This window comes from Chlorocebus sabaeus, chromosome 20 (genome assembly GCF_047675955.1).
Source record: "Chlorocebus sabaeus isolate Y175 chromosome 20, mChlSab1.0.hap1, whole genome shotgun sequence".
Lineage (NCBI taxonomy): Eukaryota > Metazoa > Chordata > Mammalia > Primates > Cercopithecidae > Chlorocebus > Chlorocebus sabaeus.
In genome coordinates, this window is record NC_132923.1 from 121,472,007 (window position 1) to 121,495,342 (window position 23,336).

Sequence of the window (23,336 nt, forward strand, 5' to 3'; positions counted from 1 at the left end):
CTACTCAGGAACCTGAGGCAGGAGAATCACTTGAACCCAGGAGTCAGAAGTTGCAGTGAACCAAGATTGCACCATTGAACTCTCGCCTGGGTGACAAGAGCAAAACTCCATCTCAAAAAAAAAAAAAAAAAGAAAAAAAAAAGACCAGGTGCACTGGCTCACGCCTGTAATTAGCCAGGCATGATGGTACCTGCCTATAGTCCCAGCTACTCGGCAGGCTGAGGCAAGATAATCACTTGAACCTGGGAGGCAGAGGTTGCAGTGAGCTGAGATCAGGCCACTGCACTCTAGCCTGGGCAACAGAGTGAGACTCAGTCTTAAAAAAAAAAAAAAAAAAAGGGGGGGCCAGCCTGGAAAACATAGTGAGACCCCCCCACCCAGTCCCCATCACTACAAAATTTTCTTTAAAAAGTTAGCCAGGCATGGTGGCACACATATGTGGCTCCAGCTACTCTGGAGGCCGAGGCAGGAGGGTCGCTTGAGCCTGGGTGGTCAAGGCTGCAGTGAGCTGCAATCAAGCCAGTGCAGCCTGGGCGACAGATGCATTTTATGTCCTTTTCCAGGAGAATAACAGTTTGGACCTCTCCAATACCCTCATCTTCCAAATTGTGTCAAAGCAGAAGCTTCTTCCAAAGGGGAGCAAACAAAGGCAGGCAGACACTCACCCAGCACCACATAGACATTAGATGCACTCACATTCCTTATTGAATCTAAGCCCTAGGAAACCCTGCAAGAGGCTCTCTTATTTCACAGGAGGAAGCTGAGCTTCAGAGAGGTGAGGTGAGTTGCCCAAGATCCTACAGCTTCTAAGCGGCAGAATGGGAACTGGAACTAGGTTGGTCTGATTCCAAAGCCCATTACTTGTCACCACTGGAGACAGCATCCTGCCTCACCTCCTAGGACTTCAACTTGTGTTGGGGGAGGCATGGAGTGAGCACGGTTTCCTGGTGGACTCTCTTGTTCTTCCTTAGACCTTCACTCTCCTTGCCTTTTGGGAGAGCACAAAGCCAGGCAGGCCCGCTGCTGATGAGGAAGCTCCGCTCTGTGACCACAAACCCTAGCTTTTGCCCCAGTCAAAAAAGCAGTGGGGAAACTGGATTTCAACCCCTATGACTTGAGTTGAAGTCTTTGATCCATCGATTTTGAGTGTGGTGGTCAGGACATGTCACTTATCTTCTGGGCCTTAGTTTCCTAGATAACCACCCAGGCCTGGATTGCAGGATTATTGTATGGGGAAGAAAATGGGTGGGAAAGAATTCTGTAATCTCCCTAGGATCGTGCGAAGGTGAGAAAGATTGGGGGCGTGGGCAGACTCCATGGGAAGGATACCAGAAGACGTGGGTTCCAGTCCCAACTCCATCCCATACTCTCTGTAACAGTTTGGACTCACTTATGGTCTGCATCAGTCACTACAGCAACCAACTATTTCCTATTTCTTTTTCTTTCTTTTTTTTTTTTTTTTTGAGGAGTTTCGCTCTTGTTGCCCAGGCTGGAGTGAGGAGTGAAGTGGCATGATCTCGGCTCACCACAACCTCTGCCTCCCGGGTTCAAGTGATTCTCCTGCCTCAGCCTCCTGAGTAGCTGGTATTACAGGCGTGTACCACCACATCCAGCTAATTTTTGTATTTTTAGTAGAGATGGGGTTTCTCCATGTTGGTCAGGCTGGTCTTGAACTCCCGACCTCAGGTGATTTGCCTGCCTCAGCCTCCCAAACTGCTAGGATTAGAGGCGTGAGCCACTGCGCCCAGCACCAACCAATTATTTCTTAAGTCTCATATTTTATTTGGCATTCTGCTCTGTGTCTTTGTTTAATATAAAAATAAGGTTTGTCCTATATGAGGCCACTGAACAAACACCAGCTGTGAATTTGCTGTGTGACCTTGGGCCAATCTCACAGGCTTTCTGACCTGGGGTTGCCTATCTACAAACAAGGAGAAGAACAGATGCTCGGTCCGTTCCACCACATTGCTGTCAGGATTTGAAAGTGACACAAAACTTACACAGTTGTGCTTAAGCCAACAAAATGGCAAAATCCAGGAGCAAAGCTGGCTTCAGGCAGAGCAGGTTTCAGGGCCCTGGTGATGGCCCTTGGACTTGGCTTTTCTTCATCTTTTGCTTCTGCCTTCTGCTTTGAGGTCTCATCTCAGCCTCCGTTAAGAGGCCTGTAGCTGCTCTGCGTTCTCCCTTCCCTGAGGACAAGATCACCGCAGCATCTCTGGTCCAGAGTTCCTCACCTGCAGCAGTGTCGACATTTCGGGCGGGATGATGCTTTGTTTTGAGGGCTGTATCTATGTCCCGTGCATTGTGGGAGTTTGACAGCATCCCTGGCCCCAGTCCGCTAGATGCCAGTCCCTACCCCTCCCCACACAGTTGCCGCAACTAAAAATGTCTCCATACATTGCCAGATGTACTCTGGGGAGCTAAATCACCCCGTCTCCCCCTTCCCCTCTCATTTTGCTTTGTAGCCTCACATTCCCTCATCCTCACACCTGTGCAGTGAATGAGTGACAGCCCTCTGGTAGCTCCCCGCTCAAGTCAACCGTGCAACCTCTCTGATTGGACCTGCCTCAGGTCACATGCCCATCCCTGAGCCAATCGCTGTGGTGGGGGAAGGGGATGCAATGTGTTGATTGGCCAGGCCTGGAGCACGGGCTCCAGCCTTGGTCCTGGGCCATAAGGTTTCACCCAGAACCTCTGGATCCGGTGGGGCAGCGCCTGCACAGAAATCCAGGCTTCTCTGCTGGGAGGGGAGGAAAGGGAGGCCGAGCATGCAGAGTGCAGGAAGCCGCTACAGCCCACTTCCCTCCCTGGAGCTTAGTGCTCCATTTATATGTTGTTTGACAATAATGTCATGTGTCAGGTTGTAAAGTGGGCTGGGTCCTTGAGGTCTCAGTCGGGCAGGGAGACGCAGATGCAAAATTCTTTTTTTCTCTTTTTTTTTTTTTTGAGACAGGGTCTCACTCTGTCGCCCAGGCGATGACGAGATCTTGGCTCACTGCAGTCTCTACCTCATGGGTTCAAGCGATCCTCCCACCTCAGCCTCCTGAGTAGCTGGGACTATAGGTGCGTACCACCTCGCCCATTTACTTCTTGTATTTTTAGTAGAGACAGGGTTATGCCATGTTACTCAAACTTGTCTTGAATTCCTGGACTCGAGCGATCTGCCTGCCTTGGCCTCCCAAAGTGCTAAGTGCTGGGATTACAGGGTTGAGCCACTGCTCCCAGCCTACTTATGGTTTTTAGGGCCCTGGATATTAGGATGGATTGCTAATAAATCTCTCATCAAGATGTGATTTGCATAGTTGTCATTTTATTATAATTTTAATTTCCTTCTCGGACCTTTCCAAGTCTGAAACCGTCCCGGGGACTTCTTTTGGTTAGTTATTTTCAATCACCTGCAGGACACACAAGAAAATCGTCAGGGTCACCTAACTGCAGAGCTGTGCGTGGCAGTTTCCTGTCTCTGTCCTCCTGGGCTAAGCTCCTCAAGTGAGTCACAGGCAGCCCACACTGCAGTAGCTCCTGCCTGAGGAGTTCTGAGGACGTTTTGAAAACAAAGATGCAATCACAGGTTTTCATTGACCTGTTAGGGTCTTCCTGTAAAGGGGGTCTTACCAGGAGTCCTGTGTGGGCTTCAGGGTAGGGGGCCTTTGAACCCCTAAAACTTATATTCCAAATGTGTGGATGGCATATTTTTAGATTTCGTTTCTCAAATCAAAACTGCTATTTGCAAGGCAGTTATGCAATGTGGTTGGTGCTATAACTGCTTCCAGAGGCTGTTGATCAGTGTCTGTTAAACGTTTTTTGTTTTTTTTTCAGACAATCACACTGTGTTGCCCAGGCTGGAGTGCAGTGGGGCGATCTGGACTCACTGCAACCTCCGCCACGCAGGTTCAAGTGATTCTCATACATCAGCCTCCCGGGTAGCTGAGATTTTAGTCATGCACCACCACGCCCGGCTAATTTTTTGCATTTTTAGTAGAGACGAGGTTTCACCATGTTGGCCAAGCTGGTCTCGAACTGCTGACCTCAAGTGATCTACCCGCCTCAGCTTCCCAAAGTGCTTGGATTACAGGCGTGAACCACCACACCCGGCCTGTTAAACATTTTGATATGCCAACTTCATGATCCAGTGCTGTAAACTGCAGGAGATCCAGCTGCTACAGCACAAATACTCAGACCAGTGTGCAAGAATTATGTTTAAGGATGTTCACTGCACAATGTAAGAGTGAAAAGTAGGAAATATGAAAGCTTATACTCAAACTATGGAATAGTATTTAGCTGTTCAAAAGAATGACATGTACATACTGACATATAAAATGTGATAAGGTGTTAAGTGAAAAACAGTTGCAGAACAGTATGAAGACTCAGATCCTAGTTTTTGCTTAGAAGACAGTGTCTATCTATGTAAATATATAGCTATATATGCACATAAAGTTGAGACCACACACCAAGCTGTTAACAATGATAACTTGTCCAGGAGCAGTGGCTCATGCCTGTCATCCCAGCACTTTTGGAGGCCAAGGTGGGTGGATCACCTGAGGTCAGGAGTTTGAGACCAGCCTGGCCAACATGGTGAAACCCTGTCTCTACTAAAAAATGCAAAAAAAAAAGTAGCCGGGCGAGGTGGCGGGCGCCTGTAGTCCCAGCTACTCGGGAGGCTGAGGCAGGAGAATGGCGTAAACCCGGGAGGCGGACCTTGCAGTGAACCGAGATCCGGCCACTGCACTCCAGCCTGGGCGACAGAGCAAGACTCTGTCTCAAAAAAAAAAAAAAAAAAAAAAAAAAAAATTAGTTGGGCGTGGTGGTGTGTACCTGTAGTCCCAGCTACTCAGGAGGCTGAGGCAGGAGAATCACTTGAACCTGGGAGGCAGAGGTGGCAGTGAGCCGAGATCAAGTCACTGCACTTCAGCCTGGTGACAGAGCAAGACTCTGTCTCAAAAAACATAAACAAAAACAATGATTACCTCTGGAGAGTGGAACTGGAGATGTAAAATGAGGGGGGACTTCTACTTTTCTACTTGATACACTCTTATATTCTTTTAATATTTTTACACAGTATGTATTACCTTCTGGTAAAAGAATAAAAGCTAAGGATTGCTGAAGTTTCACGTGTGACTGTCATTCAATGGACATTTGTTGAAAGGATGAATGCCCCGGGCCACTTGTCTCCTCTGCATCTCTGCTCTTTTGCTTGCACTTCCTAACCTTGGCTTGTCACCTGTCTGCGTTTATCCAGGCAGCTGCTCTCAGGCACCCCCAGGGCTCTAGTGGTTCGTGACTCCAGGCTGCACACACTGTATCCCTGGGTTGGGGCCACTGCAAGTTTTCACGAGCTCCTCCGCCGCTGCCAGGGGCAGCCCCCACCCAAGGACAGCTGGTTGCTTGGCTCTCCCCCTTCTGAAACCCGTTACCGGGCACCTGGCCTGCCCCGACTGCTCTCCCAGGAACACAGGGACTCTGTCCAGCTGCCTCGTGAGATGTGCTGCCCTGTGGATCCCTGCTGCCCTCTGGCCATGCTTCGGGATCTGGCCTGCTCTGTTGTGCTTGTGTCTGTGGCTGGGAACAGCTGACGCTGGGACAAAAAAAATTGGGACAATTGCCCCTGCCCCTGCTTCAGGTCCCCAGGTTGCTGCCAGGACCAGCTGCACGGTGACTCCCACAGCAGCTGGGGCTGGAAAAGGATCTAAGAATTTGGCTGGGAAAGGCCCCTAAGCAGCCTTTCGTCCAGTCAGTCTCAGGCCAGGCTCCTTTGACGTGTGGGTGGTGCCTCCGAAGGTGGACTCAGATGGGTTTTTCCAAATTTATATATAAAAAAGCACCAGTTAATGATTAATGGCTACTGTCCTTTTGATTTTCCATTTTTCTCCAACAAATGTTTTTGGAATCTCTGCCTGTGACCACTTGTTGGCAAAAAGATGCCAGTAGACAGACAAATGAACAAGGAGCTGGCAAGAATCAGTGGGAACACTTGGAAGCAGCCACCGGCTTATTCTGACAGTTTAGTTTCCTCCTGTGACCACGTGCTCATGGCTGCAGCTTCATATTTGGTTTTATAAGTGTCAGTTTAATGAACACTTCTCTGCAAATTAAAATTAGTGAACTCAGATGTCAGCTTTTCCCTTCTTTGGGGGCTCTGCCACAAATACCGTAACTCCCATTTGCGGTAGCGCCTAAATTGTGGAGGACTCCTGGTCTACTTCAAGTCCCATTTTACAGAAGAGCAAACTGAGGTGGTCCTTCATTGGCAGAGAGTGTCCAACTCTTCCCTCCCAGCATTCAGTAACAGGCATGGTGGCTCCTCTGCCCTTTCCGGGGCACCCGTTTCTTTTTCGTGTGTTTTTTCTGTTTTTGAGATGGAGTCTCGCTCTGTTGCCCAGGCTGGAGTGCAGTGGTGCAAATTCGGGTTACTGCAACCTCCACCTCCCAGGTTCAAGTGATTCCCCTGCCTCAGCCTCCTGAGTAGCTGGGATTACAAACAGGTATCACCACACCCAGCTTAGTTTTGTATTTTTAGTAGAGATAGGGTTTCCTCATGTTGGCCAGGCTGGTCACGAACTCCTGACCTCTGGTGATCTGCCCATCTTGGCCTCTCAAACTGCTGGGATTACAGGCGTGAGCCACCAGGCACCCCTTTCTTGTGACGGGGTTTCCTGTTCTGGCTGCTTTCACCTACTGCTGCGTGTATCCATGGCTGCTCCTTAATATTGATGCCAGTTATTATTATCATTATTTTCGGAGACATGGTCTTGCCATGTCAACCAGGCTGAAATGCATTGGTGTGACCTTGGCTCAATGTAGCATTGGCCTCCCGGGCCCAAGTGATCCTTCCACCCGAACCTCCCAAGTAACTGAGACTACCGGCATGTACCACCATGCCTAAGTAATTAAAAAATTTTTTTTTGTAAAGACAGAGTCTCGCCATGTTGCCCAGGCTGGTCTTGAACTCCTGGGCTCAAGCAATCCTCCCTCCTTGGCCTCCCAAAGTGCTGCGATTACAGGCATGAGCCATGGCACCTGGCCTATTATTTTTAATACATAATGTTAATGCTTATTGTTATAAACAAATGTGTGTTCATTGTTAAAAACAAATTGAGTTATTGTGGAAGCTGAAAGGAGACAGCTCTGAGTTTACATTGATAAGACAGGGGCCTCATCTCGGTTTTATTTGCCTGGGATGGTCCCAGAGTAAAACAGGAAGTCCTGCATCCTGGAAAACCTCTCAGTCCTGCACAGACCGGGATGGCTGGTCACCCTACAGAATAGCTGGAAGACCCCTGAGGGGACTAATTTCCAATAATTAATGCTTTGGGGGTCTCAAAGAATCAGGTTTTGGGCTTTGCAGATAAATATACCCATTTACAGCACTGGATGGTAGAGTCTGGGCCACACACAGATACACAAAAATAAAATCACCATTTCTATGGAACTCACTCTCTTTTTTTTTTTTTTAAGTTGGAGTTTCACTCTTCTTGTCCAGGTTGGAGTGCAATGGTGCAATCTCGGCTCACTGCAACCTCCATCTCCCAGGTTCAAGGGAGTCTCCTGCCTCAGCCTCCTGAGTAGCTAGTTTTACAGGGGGGCCCTCCATGCCTGGCTAACTTTTTTGTATTTCTTTTAATAGAGGTGGGGTTCTGCTGTGTTGGTCAGGCTGGTCTTGAACTTCTGACCTCGCAATCTGCCCGCCTCGGCCTCCCAAAATGCTGGGATTACAGGCATGAGCTGAGGGCTGGTCCGGTTCTTACCGAATTGATCCAGTCGATGTAATTGGAGACTCGTGTGAAGACGGAGGGCTTGTGGTAGAAGTTGCAGCTGAACCTGAACCCAAAGCTGACGATGCCATGCACCTCCCACCGGCCGTCAGACGCCTGGCAGTTCAGCGGCCCGCCGGAGTCTCCCTGAGGAAGGCCAGAGTTATGAAAGGGTAAGGGGAGAGGAAGGGGCTGCCCATTGGAACCATTGTTCTCAATGCATTTCTATTATTCTGCTGCAGGTCACTGTCCTCTGAAGCCAGCCCTTGTGGTCATAGCCCAAGATGGTACCATAATTCCAACAAGAGCCAACACTTATTCTTTCTGTGTGGCCAGAGCTGAGCTAAGCATGTTCTATGCCTTATCTCATTAATCCCCACAAAATCCTAGGAGGTAAATATTCACAGTCTCCCCAGGCCACTGAAGAGAAGAAACTGGAGTGTTGAGAGGTTGGGACTTGCCCAAGGTTGCACAGGCAGTTTGTAAAGGAGCTGAGGCCACATCCCAGAGTTCAGGCTCTTCCCCATTGGCTCTGTCTTCCCGCGGGTGGGGTGGTCTGTGTGGGCAGAGTGTGTAGGGCACAGTGTGATCTGAAGGGTGTGTGGATCTCCTTCCTATTCCATCCCCACTTCACTGCTAAGTCCAACACAGAGCAATTCCTGGTGGTTAAGACACTGTCTCCGGGAAGGCTTCCGTGGCAGCTACCTGGAGGGGACACGCTGGGCCGTTGATGAGAGTAATTCAACAGAAAACCCAGAAGTCATCCTAGAAAGGCCCTAAGCCAGGGAATACTTTCCTTTGGTTCCCTTTCATCATAGAGGAAAGGATATGGAATGACAACACGAGAGACCTTGATGAGACCCAGGTAAGGACTTCCCAGCAGTGAGAGGGGTGGACACGACAAGCAGAATCTCAAAACAAGAACAAACAAGATCCAAGATCAAGTTTGGTTTTTTTTTTTTGAGTTTCGCTCTGTCACCCAGACTGGATTGCAGTGATGTGACCTCAGTTCACTGCAACCTCCTTCTCCCGGGTTCACGCCATTCTCCTGCCTCAGCCTCCTGAGTAACTGTGACTACAGGTGCCCGCCACCACGCCCGGCTAATTTTTGTATTTTTAGTAGAGACAAGGTTTCACCATGTTGGCCAGGCTGGTCTCGAACTGCTGACCTCAAGTGGTCTGCCTGCCTTGGCCTCCCAAAGTGACAGGGTACAGGCAAGAGCCACCGTGCCTGGCCAGAGATCGGGTTCTGATATATCTGGAACATATTTCTGGGTACTTCTGCCAGGAGGTGGGAGGATAGACCTATGGATGGGTGGACCTCTATAGCCTTATCCCCAGTCACATTTTGTCATGGAGCGGGGCCCCTGATTTTGGTACTCACGTAGCAACTGGAGATCTTGCCATCACCCCCAGCACAGATCATACTGGTTTTCACGGTGCTGCCCCACCAGTAAAACTTGGAGCAGGTGGCATAGTCCACAACCAGCAACCGACCCTGCTGCAGGACATCAGAAGCAGGCCCGCTGGCTGAATGAGATCAGAAAGAAAGCATTAGGGATGCAAGGACTCCTGAGAAAAAGGAAGTGGTTTACCCCTACTGGGTTGCCCTTGTTACTGTCTTCCATCCATTGCAATATGTGAACAGCTATGTTTGTCTACACTCTGTCCTCACGGTTGATTGGTTCAGCAGTGAACACTTGACTCAAGCTAAGCCAATGAGCTCCCTCCCCTGGGATCCTGAGATGGGGTCTAAGAGATTCCTGTTTCAGAGGACGTAAATCTGGGAAGCTTTTGGCAATGACTGACATTTTGTTTCACGTGGAGAATGAATTAGACTCACAAAGAAAATAAATTCCAAGAGAGGGTTTCCTGAGTTTCTTACAGGCTTCCAGCCCCTGATTCTAACCTGTTCCTGATGCCTGGCTATATCTCAGCCCTTAGGTTGAAACTTTTAAATCCTTAGAACAATCCCTTTTTTTGCTGAGCTAACTCCCTGGTTTTCTGTCACTTATCTGAAATAGGAAAGTGAGCCTCCTGGCAGTTAGAGCCCCCTCCTTGGGAAAAATATGCTGGTGTGGTGAAGGGAGGGCTGTCATAATGGCCCCCAATGACACAGCCACCACCACCTGCATTACTGTTACTATGAGTGGCAAGGATGAGCTTAACATAATTCTTCACTATGGATTGAGCCTAGGGAAGTTAAGGGTCGGCCAGGCGCAGCGGCTCACCCTCTAATCCCAGCACTTAGGGAGGTAAAGGTGGGTGGATCCCTTGAGGTCAAGAGTTTGAGACCAGCCTGGCCAACATGGTGAAATCCTGTATCGACTAAAATACAAAAATTAGCCGGGCGTGGTGGCACACACCTATGATTCCAGCTACTTGGAAGGCTGAGGCAGGAGAATCGCTTGAGCTTGGGAGGCAGAGGTTGCAGTGAGCTGAGATTGCACCACTGCACTCCAGCCAGGTCAACAGAGCAAGACTCTGTCTCAAAAAAAAAAGGAAGTTAAGGGTCTGGCTTAAGACCACTAATAAGTAATTAACACTTGTATAACATTTTGCAATGTAGGATGCATTTTCACCTTTTACCTCTTTGGTCTTCACCAACAGTGTTTCCATTTTACGGATAAGGACACTGAGGTTCGGAAGTGACTTGCCCAAGGTTTCACCGTGACTGACAGAGCTGGGCCTAAAAGCCAAGCATTTGGATGCCTCCTCGCTCCCACTGTCTCAGATGAACTGCATCTGCCCCAGGGTTGTCTGGGGGAAACAAACAGGTGGTTGTGCTTCTATCTTAATAAGCATGAAATGCCTCTTCCACCACCGCTCACCGCAGGATTTCATGTGTCCTTGTGTTTACAGATAAGCCAGTCAAGAGGGCAATGGAGATTTATTGGAGGGTATGTATGTGGATGTACCCCTGGAAAAACATGTCATTATACTTATGGGTTTATGACATTAGGGAGAAATGTCATAATGTTGTTATCACTCATAATGTCATTATGGTCATAAGGTCATTATCACTCATCCCTTCCTAGAATCTTCCAAACTTCTGGTGATTTCACAAGGGAAGGGCGGGAACTCTGTTCCTCTTGGTGGCTAGTCATTGGATCTGTAACCCCTGGAGTCTATGTCAAAGGAGACCCGCCCTCAGCCAGGTTCTGAGCAGCAAGACCGAATGGCACAGGGGACAGCTTTTGCCATGGGGCACGGAGGCTGCGATGAGGGCTCCAGGGGCCTCAGGTCACAGAGGAAAATTCTGTTCTGAACTCTATGGGCCACACAGAAGATGTCACATGGTCTCTGTAACTTTCTTTCCATCACAGGGACAGTGACAACAACTAACACAGAGCACCTACCACATGCCAGGCTTCCTATAATCTCCTTTAATCCTATTGAGAACTCTGTGATGTAGCTGCTATTATTATGCCCTTTTTTTTTTTTTTTTTTTTTTCGATATGCAGTCTCACTCTGTCCCCCAGGCTGGAGTGCAGTAGCAAAATCTTGGCTCACTGCAACCTCCACCTCCCAGGTTCAAGCAATTCTCTTGCCTCAGCTTCCTGAGTAGCTGGGACTGCAAGAGCACACCACCACACCCTGCTATTTATTTATTTATTTATTTTTTGAGACGGAGTCTCGCTCTGTCGCCCAGCTTGGAGTGCAGTGGTGCGATCTCCACTCACTGCAAGCTCCGCCTCCCAGGTTTACGCTATTCTCCTGCCTCAGCCTCCCAAGTAACTGGGACTACAGGCGCCCGCCACCACACCCAGCTAATTTTTTGTATTTTTGGTAGAGACGGGGTTTCACAGTGTTAGCCAGGATGGTCTCGATCTCCTGACCTTGTGATTCGCCCGTCTTGGCCTCCTAAAGTGCTGGGATTACAGGCATGAGCCACCGCGCCCGGCCGCCCTGCTATTTTAAAAATATTTTTAGCAGAGAGGGGGTTTCTCCATGTCGGTCAGGCTAGTCACCTGACGTCAAGTGATCCGCCCGCCAGGCCTCCCAAAGTGCTGGGATTACAGGCGTGAGCCACGGCGCCCAGCCAATTATTTGCATTTTACATATGATAAAAGTGCTACATGGAGAGACCTAGTAATATGCCCAAGGTGTCACAGTCATGAAGTGGGAGAGCTGACATGTGAACCCAGGCAGGCATCAGCCTATGCCATCCCGTCCCTCCCAGGCTGCCACACACCCTGGGATGACAGGTGAGAGGCTCTGGCCAGACAGGGGTGACATCACCTCCCTTCCCTCCCAGGCCTGGGGGCTCCTGGCTCCCACTTACTATGCAGATATCCCCAGCCCGTGACGTAGCAGGGGTAGTTGTTGGGTAGAATGGTGCCAGCAGGAGGGAGGCAGGCCAGCCGGATCTTGTCGGTGAGGGAGACGGGGTCAGCCAGTTTGAGCAGGGCAATGTCGTACCTGGGTCAGTGCAGAGGCAGAGCATGAGGACAGGGTTGACTTTTCCTGCCCTGTGGGCTTTGGAGGGCTCTGAGATATTGTCATCGTTCCCTGTTCGTTACCCCAGCTTGCTCTGAGTGGCAGGGTCCCAGGGCATGTTTGAAAATGCAGAGGGTCTTGTTGAAAGCAGCAAGGCAGGAGAGGTTGTGTCCTACTCCAGGGACAGTCACAGGATCGACAGCACTGTCCCTGTGTCCCCAGGACTTGGCATGAAGTAGATACATGCTCCGCGGACAGGGACCCTGCAGGCTTGACTGTCAGCAAACCAGGTCACTCTGGCAGTCTTTGCTTTTCCCTTCCCAGGTCACATCCCCACCCCAGACATCTTTGGAGCTGGTTCCACATCTAAGAGACCAGAGCTCCTTCCCCCTCCCTATAGAAGAAGCAGAGGGCGTGTGGTGGAGTTGAGACCCTTGCCTCTGTGAGACCCCTATCTGTTCCCTGACAACCTCACCCCCAAGTGCACCCAGACAGTAACGAACCCTTTGGAGGCATCGCTGGAGTTCCATTTCGGATGCACCACAGTCTCAGAGACCCTGACGGTCAGCGAGCCAGACTCCGCAATGTAGAGGTTGTGCCGTCCCAGCGCCACGCGGTAGGTCCTGGAGTCGCTGGGAGAAAGGGGGCCCAGGGAGAGGGTCACCTCCAGAGGCCTGACTTTGGATAATGTTGGGATAGACCCAAGTAACTGGCTGCTGCGTGAGCCACTAGTTGGGGCTTGGGCTTGGGGATCTTTCCTCCCCTGGGACAATCAGTTAGTTATAATAGAGCCTAAAGTATATAACGTAAGAACTACGATCATATAATAATTGTTACTATACTAACTTTAAACTATAATATAAAATAAATGTTGTAATAACACAGACTCTGTAGGATTATGGAGGGAATGAGATCAACACAGAGAAAACAGGAGTCATTTGCTCTCAAGGACATTTTTCCCACCTTTCATTTTCAGATGGGGAAACTGAGGCCCAGAGAGGCGTAACCTGGCCCAGAGTCCCACCGTTAGTAAGAAACCAGAACCAGAAGCCAGGACTCCTGACTGTAAGTCTCTATTAGTTTCCCCATCACCTCATAGAGCTTATTATAAATTAGATGGGAGAAGGGATCACTCATGGAAGGACTCACAACGACCCAGCAAAAGCTCTGGTGATTTCCAGCTGTGATGAGCAGAGGTCACGGACAATGAAGAGGATAAGTGAACAAGTTGCAGAACCTCGTGGGCCTTTATAATTAGTCTACAATTCAGAATGAGCTTTCACTGGGCACTTACTAAGTGCCAGGCCCTTTAGTAAATCAACTCATTGAATTCACACTAAATTCTGTTACTCCATTGTTTTCTGCAGGTGATGGTATTGAAGCTTTGAGAAGTCAAGTTGTTCAAGGGAACCCAATTCCAGATCCAGAGGCCACATGTAGTTTCCCCAAGAGGGCAGAGATTAGGCCTTCCCCTTCTCCTCATCCTCCCTCAGTACCTGGCACAGGACACCCCATCTATGCCCTGTACTGACATTGATGGGCCAACACACTGAACCATTGATTGACTACAGCTTGTGTCTCAGCCAGGCTAGTGGTTATTTGAAAGGCTGCTTTAGGTAGCGTGATTCAGGCCATTTAAGCCCCCAGCTCAGAAATGAGCACCGGCTGGTGAGCAGGCCAAGTGCCCAGGGAATGGCAGTTACCTGATGCAGTGGGCAGCCGTCAGGACCCAGCTGTTGTCTATCAGGGACCCTCCGCAGGTGTGGTACCACTTGCCATCGGAGGTGTATTGCAGGGAGGCCTGGGGAGAAACACAGGAGCTCTGTGGCTGTGGCTGAAAAAGCAGGGCCTCCCTGCACTCCAGTTTCCCAAGAACAGGGCTGGGACTAGGGTAAGGGGGAGTGAGGCACTCACCTCAGGTGCACAACTTAAGGGGGCCCCCAAAACCTCAGACATCACGATAAAAAACATGTTAATGCAATCTATATTAAAACCAATCAGGCCAGGCATGGTGGCTCATGCCTGTAATCCCAACACTTTGGGAGGCCAAGGAAGGAGGATCACTTGAGCTCAAGAGTTTGAGACCAGCCTGGGCAACATGGTGAAACCCCATCTGATAAGGTTTGACTGTGTCCCTACCCAAATCTCATCTTGAATTGTAGCATAATCCCCACGTGTCGTGGGAGGGACCTGGTGGGAGGTAATTGAATCGTGAGTGTGGTTACCCCCATGCTGTTTTCATGATAGTGAGTTCTCACACGATCTGATGGTTTTATAAGGAGCTTTCCCTCACTTTTGCTTGGCATTTCTCCCTGCTGCCGCTGTGTGAACAAGGATGTGTTTCCTTCCCCTTCTGCCATGATTGTAAGTTTCCTGAGGCCTCCCTAGCCATGCTGAGCTAGGGAGTCAATTAAACGTCTTTCCTTTATAAATTACCCAGTCTCAGGTATGTCTTTCTTAGCAGTGTGAGGAAGGACTAATACATTGTATCTACAAAAAAGCCCAAAAATAGCCACTGGGTGCGGTGGTGCATGCCTGTAGTCTCAGCTACTCAGAAGGCGGAGGTGGGAGTATTGCTTGAGCCCAGGAGTTTGTGAAGCAGCCTGGGCACCATAGTGAGAACTTGACTCTACCCGAAAACTTTTTAAAAAAATAAAAATTAACTGGGAGTGCTGGTGCACACCTGTAGTCTCAGTTACTCAGGAGGCTGAGGTGAGAGGATTGCTTGATCTCAGAAAGTCTAGGTGGCAGTGAGCTGTGATTGCTCTGTGCTCAGCCTGGGTGACACAGCAAGGGCCTGTATCTGCTCTGCCCGCCCCCAACAAAAAGCAACAACAAAATTAACGCAAAAAATCTGGGATAGAAAAACAAAAAACATATAGACTATTAAAAAATAACTATTCTGCCTGGAGTGCTGCCTTATGCCTGTGATTGTAACACTTTGGGAGGTAGAGGTTGGTGAATTGACCTGAGGTCAGGAGTTTGAGACCAGCCTGGCCAACATGGTGAAATCCCGTCTTTACTAAAAATATATATATTATCCAGGTGTGATGGCGTGTGTCTGTAATCCCAGCTACTCAGGAGGCTGAGGCAGGAGAATCACTTCAACCCAGGAGGCAGATGTTGCAGTGAGCCGAGATCGTGCTATTGGACTCCATCCTGGGTGACAAGAGTGAGACTTCATGTCAAAACAAAAACATAAAAACCCCAAAAAACCCTGTTCTGAACATCTTTCTGCAACTGGATTGGTTGGGATCTTCCCCTCCTTGGGAGCTTTTTCCTTAGCTCCCTCAGGTTTAGTATGTCCAAAACAAAACTCTTGAATTATCCCAAACGTGGTCTTTCCCCAGGGTCCTCTGTGACAGTCAATGGAAACTCCACTGCTGCTCGGGCCGCAAACCTTGGTGTCATCCTTGGCTCCTGTCTTTCCTTGTTATCCCTAATTCCAGTCCAGTAGCAAATCCCATCAGCTCTAGCTTGGGAATATGTGGAGGGGTTGCTACCCCTTGCTCACTACCTCAACTGTGTGTCCCAGTCATCCTCTCTTCTCAATGATCACTCTAGTCTCCCATCTCTTCTCCCCACTCCCGCCCACATTTTCTCAACACAGTAGCGTGAATGACCCTTTCTGAATGGAAGTCAGATGACTTCTCTTCTCTGCTCAGGCCCTCCAGTGGCTCCCCCTTTACAGCTTATAAAACCTAAGACTGTCTGATGACCTACTAGGCCCTCTGTGGCCTCTCTGACTCCATAGGCTCCCACTCTCCTCTCCTCCAGCCACCCTGACTTCCATGCAGTTCTGCAAATACACCAAACCCACTTCTGCCTCAGGGCCTTTGCACTGGCTCTTCTTCCTGCCTGGAATATTCTTGCAAATATCGATGTAACTCTTTCTTTCACTTCCTATTGGTCTCTGCTCAAGGTTACCTTCTCCATGAGGTCTTCTATGACCATGCTGTCCCCAAGAGTGTGCACACACACACACATGCACGCTCGTGTACATATGCACACACAGACACACTCGCCTCCTTCCTCTTGCTCTGCGTTACTCTTCATCATAGCATCTTGCATTTTCTGGCATGTTACGAGTTTACTCATTCAGTTGTTTATTGTCTCACTCCTCTACTTTATTTTATTTTTATTTTTTTGAGATGGAGTCTTGCTTTGTCGTTCAGTTTGGTGTGCAGGGGCACCATCTCGGCTCACTGCAACCTCTGTCTCCTGGGTTCAAGTCATTCTCCTGTTTAAGCCACCAGAGTAGCTGTGATTACAGGTGCCTGCCACCACACCTGGCTAATTTCCTTGCATTTTTAGTAGAAACGGGGTTTCGCCATGTTAGCTAGGCTGATCTCGAACTACTGACCTCAAGTGATCCGCCCACCTCGGCTTCCAAAAGTACTGGGATTACAGGTGTTTGAGCCACTGTGCCTGGCCACGTCTCCACTTTAATAAAGGCTTCATGAATTTTTCCCCCCACTGCTATGTGCCAGGCGCCTAGAACAGTGCCTGGTACATACTGGGTCTTTAACAAATGCTTACTGATTGAACAAGTGAGTGAATAAGCAAATGAATAGAATGGAAGAGATCACTAGGGGTGGGTGATCTTGTCTTCTGCTTGTCTAGTGTCCCCCTGAAGACCAAATCCATTCATAGGAACATGAGACTGCATAAGCGGACCTTACTCCCCTGCCCCCCGGCTCCTCATGTTTTTTTAAATAAATTTTTTCAGGTTAGAAAATGGTTTCTAGGCAGGGCACAGTAGGTCGCGCTTGTAATCCCAGCTACTCAGGGGCTAAGGCAGGAGAATCACTTGAACCCGGGAGGCGGAGGTTGCAGTGAGCCGAGATGGCACCACCGTACTCCAGCCTGTGCGACAGAGTGAGGGTCTGTCTCAAAAAAAAAAAAAAAAAAAAAAAAAAAGATTTCTGTTTAGATTGACAGTTTAGCAGGTGTGGGGTACAACTTTTAAGTGGTGGAGGCTGGGCACCGTGACTCACGCCTGTAATCCCAGCATTTTGGGAGGCTGAGGCAGGTGGGTCACTTGAAGCCAGGCGTTTGACACCAACCTGGCCAACATGATGAGACCCCCATCTGTACTAAAAATACAAAAATTAGCCGGGTGTCGTGGTGTGTGCCTGTAATCCCAGCTACTTGGGAGGCTGAGGTAGGAGAATCGCTTGAACTCAGGAGGCGGAGGTTGCAGTGAGCTGGGATGGCGCCACTGTACTCCAGCCTGGGTGACAGAGTCAGACCCTGTCTTTAAAAAAAAAAAAAGAAAAAAGAAAAAAAGAACTTTAAGGTGGTGACATCTGACACTGTTTTAGTCTCTAATGAAGTGTTCCATGCCCTTCCTGTTCCTTCATTCCTCCTCCCCTGTCTTTCAATTCCCTGCCACGGCCAAGCAGAGGGGAGGGAGGTGACAGTAGGGCATGGACTGCTCTGATCGGGCTTCCTATAACTGTGGGGAACGATGACCTGTTTGTTGGCAGATGCCAGATGCCTGCTTTTCTCTGAGGGTTCTTGTTTTTAATTAGCCCTTTGGCATTTCTCGTTTGTGTGACATTAAGAGGTCTTAGATGAACTGGCTTTAAAAAAGACGTTTAAAATTAGAGAAAGTGAAAAAAGATACTTCAAAGGATGTACCCCCCCAATTTAAAAATGTGCTAAAACCATCGGACAGATGTGAAATTTAGTCCATGTGGTAGGTATTATTTGTGGCCAGCAAAGTGTAGCTAAAAGAACAAGCACTGAACCAAATTTGAATCCTCATTCCCCCCAGGCTAACTCAGTGCCTTTGGGCAATTCTGTAACCTTTCCAAGTCCCAGTTGCCTTCTCTGGAAATGTGGAGCATAAGCCACCGTGCAGGGCTCTCAGGGTGATTAATACTGTAATTACAATAGCTGGTGGGTGAGATGACTCACACCTGTAATCCCAGCACTTTGGGAGGCTGAGGCAGGTGGGTCAGGAGTTTGAGACCAGCCTGTCCAATATGATGAAACCCTGTGTCTACTAAAAATACAAAAAATTAGCCAGAAGTGGTGGCATGCACCTGTAATCTTAGGTATTCGGGAGGCTGAGGCAGGAGAATTAATTGAACCCAGGAAGTGGAGATTGCATTTAGCTGAGATTGTGCCACTGCATTCCAGCCTAGGTGACAGAATTAGACTCTGTCTCCAGCAGAAAAAACAAAATTGCATTAAATTATTATTCATTTTGGTTAGTGAGGTTTTTTTTCTTTTCTTTTTTTTTGTGATGGCTAGCTATGTTGCCCATACTGGTCTCAAACTCTTGGGCTCCAGAAATCCTCCTGCCTCATCCTCCTGAATAGCTGGGATTAAAAGTGTGTGCCACTGCGCCCAGCTGGCTGCTAAGTTTTGTGCTACCCCCTTTCATTTTGTCCCAGAGTGAATGTCTTACTTGCCTCATCTGGGTCCCCACCCAGCTAGATCTGCCTATGATCTCAGTAAAGCAATTTCCCCAGGGAAACAGAAGCACAAAGCGTAGGGCCTCTTCACAGACCAACATTCACTGGTTCTGAAGGCAAGAATACCTTTGTGCAAGAGGGTGAGGAAGTATTTTTGGAGGCAGCAATGATTAGTTCTCAGCACAAATGCGCCCGGTGTTGTGGGCTCCTGTAGCAGAGGGACTGTGGCCCTTCTTCCAAATTCTTAGGCAAAAAATACCGTGGGACTGTGAGAAAAGCAAAAGAACTGGCAAAAGTACACAAAGCCACGTATATAAATTGTGAGGCTGGGTTGAGTGGCTCATGCCTGTAATCCCAGCACTTTGGGAGGCTGAGGCAGGAGGATCACTTGAGCCCAGGAGTTCAAGACCAGCCTGGGCAACATAGTGAGACCCCCATCTCTAAAAAAAAAATTAATCGGGTGTGGTGGCATGCATCTGTGGTCTCAGCTGGTAGGGAGGCTGAGGTGGGAGGCTAGGAGTTTGAGGCGCAGTGAGCCATGTTTCGCCAGCCACTGTACTGCAGCCAGGGTGACAGAATGTGACACTGTCTCAAAAAACTTTACTATGGCTGAGCACAGTGGTGGGTGCCTGTAATCCCAGCACTGTGGGAGGCTGAGGCAGTGGATGGCTGGAGCCCAGGAGTTGGAGGCTGCAGTGAGCTATGATCGTGCCACTGCACTCCAGCCTGGGTGACAGAGCAAGAGTCTGTCTGAAAAAAAGAAAAAAAAAATGTGAAATATCTGCCATCATTCTATCATTGAGAGTTTTTTTGTTTTTTTCATGGATTCTCACTCTATCACCCAGGCTGGAGTGCAGAGGTGTGATCTTGGCTCATCGCCACCTCCGCCTCCAGGGTTCAAGTGATTCTTGTGTTTCAGCCTCCCACAGAGCTGGTACTATAGGTGCCCGCCATCATGCCTGGCTAATTTTTGTATTATTAGTAGAGTCAGAGATTTAGCATGTTGGCCAGGCTGGTCTCAAACTCCTGACCTCAGGTGATCCACCTGCTTCGGCCTGCCAAAGTGCTGGGATTACAGGCATGAACCAGGCCTATCATTGACAGTCTCTTAATCAAGGAGCAGATGAATGACGGTGGCCTCTGTGGACACAGTGACTGCTGCATGGGTCACTCTGAATGCTCAAGGCTACTGGGCTGCTAATTGCTTCTCCTACTTAAGTTAGAAACTCATCCTGATTCAGCTGGGTTTGCTCCTAAAGCAGTTTATATCAATTATGCTTGCAATAGTGAAATTTGATTAAACATGTAACCAATAAAATACGAGTTCAGAAAGAGAGTCATTATTTATATGGAAACAAAGTTAAATGCTTGGAAGAGACTGAATCACCATGATTCTTAAAAAATTGCTCCTGAATTAGTGTCTGTGAGAAAATGGAAAGATTGGGGGGAAAAGTCGTAAAAGTCGGGATGGGCTGATAACTCAGATTGCTTTGTGAACATCTCAAAGTTACTGCTCTGCTTTAAAGAAATGAACTTGTAGATGAGATATTATGGGGTGTGGTTTATATGAAAAAGACAGTGAAGAACTTAAAAAATTGTTGACATAGTGTAAGATAAAATGTTTACAACATATATGTATGATTTAAAATAATTTCTTTATAACCAACTTTTCAATTACTCAGTCCCAGTTACATCAGATAAATGAGATTTTACTACATTTGTTTGTGTCGATGTAAACTTTACACAGTTCTGTTAAAATTCCCACCATTAACACGTCTTAGTAATTTGTGCCTGTGCCCCACTCGGCAGTTTAGTCTTGATATCACTATGATTATATGAGCTTAAGAAAACATTATTTTCATTGGTAGCATTGATTTACCTGTAGTTAAAGATGAATCTGCACAAATAGCACTGATTGGTTCCTTAAAGCAACGCATATTTGCATAGGTAGTCTTGAATGGTTCCTAGACTAATGGTACATTTGTAAACAAGCCTCTGATTGGTTAATAGAGTAATACTATATGTGCTGCCTATGGGCAGTGGGGAGGGGACAGCTCCTTACTGCAGCTGGAGGAGGCACCTCTCCCTCCTCTCCCACGGTTGACCAAGGCCACAGAAATGTATCTTTTTTTTTTTTTTTTTTGAGACAGAGTCTTGCCTTGTTGTCCAGGCTGGAGTGCAGTGGTGCAATTTCGGCTCACTGCCACCTCTGCCTCCTGGGTTCAAGTGATTCTCCTGCCTCAGCCTCCCGAGTTGCTGGGATTACAAGTGTGTGCTGCCACGCCTGGATAACTGTGTATCACTAATAGAGGCGGGTTTCACCATGTTGGCCAGGCTGGTCTCAAACTCGTGACCGCAGCTGATCTGCCCACCGTGGCCTACCAGAGTGCTGGGATAACAGGCATGAGCCACTGCGCCCAGTTGGAAATGTATCTTATTGGTGAAGTTGCCTGTGCTGCTCTCTGAGTCCCATCAGTCCTCACTTTGCCAGCACAGTAGACCCCATGGTGGAAGGGCAAAGGGGGGATGTAAAGGGAGTGGGGCAGGGACAGGGGGAAGTACAGTGTGGTTGACTCACCTGCCAGGGCCAGCTGTTGGGCGTCGCTTCTTCACCTCCAACCACCCTAGTCACAGGAGGCAGGTAACTGGGGACCCCACAACTGAGGGCTATGAAAAGAGAAAGGGTCTTGAGTCCAGGAAGCAGCGACCCACACAATGTAAACTACACTTGCTGTGTTCTGAACCCCCAAATAGAAAACCCTTGTTCTAGAAGGATCCCAAGAGGTCATAGAATCCTTCTCTTTGCTCCAGTTCTTTGAAACTCCATTCCAGTTTTCTTATGACTATAGGTCTGAATGCAGTAGGGGTTGGGTGGGGGCGAGAGGGGAGGACAGGAAGATCCCATTCCCAGTCACACCAGGGGATGGGAAACCAGTGACTCTGGGTGACAGGGTTTACCTCCAGCCACCAAAGTGGACAGCAGCAGGGTCCTAATCATGGTGTGTCCGTGGGAGTTCTATCAGCGTGGCCCTGGATAAGGCCCTGGTTTTATGAGTGAACTTATCAGTGAGAGATACACTAGGAGCATGCAAGATGGGGATTTTCTCAAAGCCCAGTGGAAAAAAGAGCTTGTGTCCAAATATTTTTTTTTCCCATTTCTTCCCTGCTGTCACCCTAGAAATACTTTGAAAAAGATGCCAAAGGTAGATATTGGAATATGGGTTCCATCTGTTTTGAAGAGATTATGTTGTGTGTTAGGGAAGGAAGAAAAATACTAATTGTTGGTCCTCGGTGTTGTGTTTTCTATTTTTTTTTTTTCCTCCCAGAGTAAGACTGAGGAGAGGAGTTGTGTGTTCTTTCTTTCTTTTTTTTTTTTTCTTTCTGAGATGGAGTCATGCTCTGTCACCCAGGCTGGAGTGCAGTGGCGTGATCTCAGCTCACTGCAACCTCTGCCTCCTGGGTTCAAGCAATTCCCCTGCCTCAGTCTCCCTAGCAGCTGGGATTACAGGTGTGTGCCACCATTCCTGGCTAATTTTTGTATTTTTGGTAGAGACAGGGGTCTCATCATGTTGGCCAGGCTGGTCTCCAACTCCTGGCCTCAAGTGATCTGCTTGCCTCAGCCTCCTAAAGTGCTGGGATTCCAGGCTGAGCCACTGTGCCTGGCCAGGAGTTGTGATTTCAATGTAAAGATGAAGGTGCCATGCTGAACCCACAGTGTTCTAAGGCAGTATTTCTCAGTGGGGCTGGTTCAGCCACCAGGAATCTTTTGACAACATCTGGAGACATTGTTGGGTGTCATGGCTGGGGTTGATATTATTGGCATCCAGCGGGCAGAGATCAGAGATGCTGCTAGACATCTGACAACGCACTGGGCAACAGGAGGTGCCCTGCCCTGGATGTCAATGGTGCTGAGGCTGAGAAAGCCTGTTCTAGGCCACGCCAGGGCTTGCAGTGTGACCTTGGCTGGGTCATGTAAGTCTCTAGACCCATCTGTGAAACAGGGAGACAAACCTGTGCCCGGCATGTTTCACAACATTACGGTAAGGATTTGTGTAATGTGGGGAAGGTGCACACGTAGCAGAAGGCAAGGCCGACATGCACGATTAGGATCTGGCTGCTCTAATGATGGGGGAAGCAGAATGCTGGCAGAGGAGGACTTCATCGGGTGGATCAAAATGCACTTTATGGCCAGGCACAGTGGTTCACTCCTATAATCCCAGAACTTTGGGACGCTAATGCGGGCAGACCACCTGAAGCCAGGAGTTCAAGACCAGCCTGGCCAACATGGTGAAAACCCATCTCTACTAAAAATACAAAAATTAGTCCGGTGTGGTCCTGCATGCCTGTATTCCCAGCTATTCAGGAGGCTGAGGCAGGAGAATCTCTTGAACCTTGGAGGTGGAGGTTGCAGTGAGCTGAGATCACACCACTGCACTCTAGTCTGGGCAACAGAACAAAACTCCATCTAGAGAAAAAAACAAAACAAAATAAAACAAAACAGACCAGCCTGGACAACATAGTGAGACCACCTGTCCCTACAAAAATTTTTTTTAGAAGGTTAGCCAGGCGCGGTGGCACACATATGTGGCTCCAGCTACTCTGGAGGCTAAGCTGAGGCAGAGGGTCACTTGAGCCTGGGTGGCAATGGCTGCAGTAAGCTGCAATGGATCCACCACAGCCTGGGTGGCAGATGCATTTTGTTGTCCTCTTCCAAGAGAAC

General features: G+C 48.6%; 1 protein-coding gene across 2 annotated transcripts; it reads right to left on the bottom strand.

Moving 5' to 3' along the window:
- Positions 1–3,377: 3,377 nt before the first annotated feature.
- Positions 3,378–22,077, bottom strand: LOC119619259 (chymotrypsin-like elastase family member 2A). 2 transcript variants are annotated; one of them, XM_073008140.1, is made up of 8 exons: positions 21,575–22,077; positions 21,195–21,283; positions 13,895–13,992; positions 12,695–12,823; positions 12,033–12,173; positions 9,136–9,277; positions 7,746–7,898; positions 3,378–3,395 (listed from the first exon to the last, which is right to left on the bottom strand). In XM_073008140.1, exons 1-8 carry the CDS (start codon positions 21,612–21,614, stop codon positions 3,378–3,380), a joined length of 810 nt encoding a protein of 269 aa, XP_072864241.1. In that variant the 5' UTR covers positions 21,615–22,077. The 2 variants fall into 2 exon arrangements, with proteins under 2 accessions (XP_072864241.1, XP_072864240.1); XM_073008139.1 differs by lacking the exon at positions 3,378–3,395 and having other exon boundaries at positions 7,263–7,898.
- Positions 22,078–23,336: the final 1,259 nt, after the last annotated feature.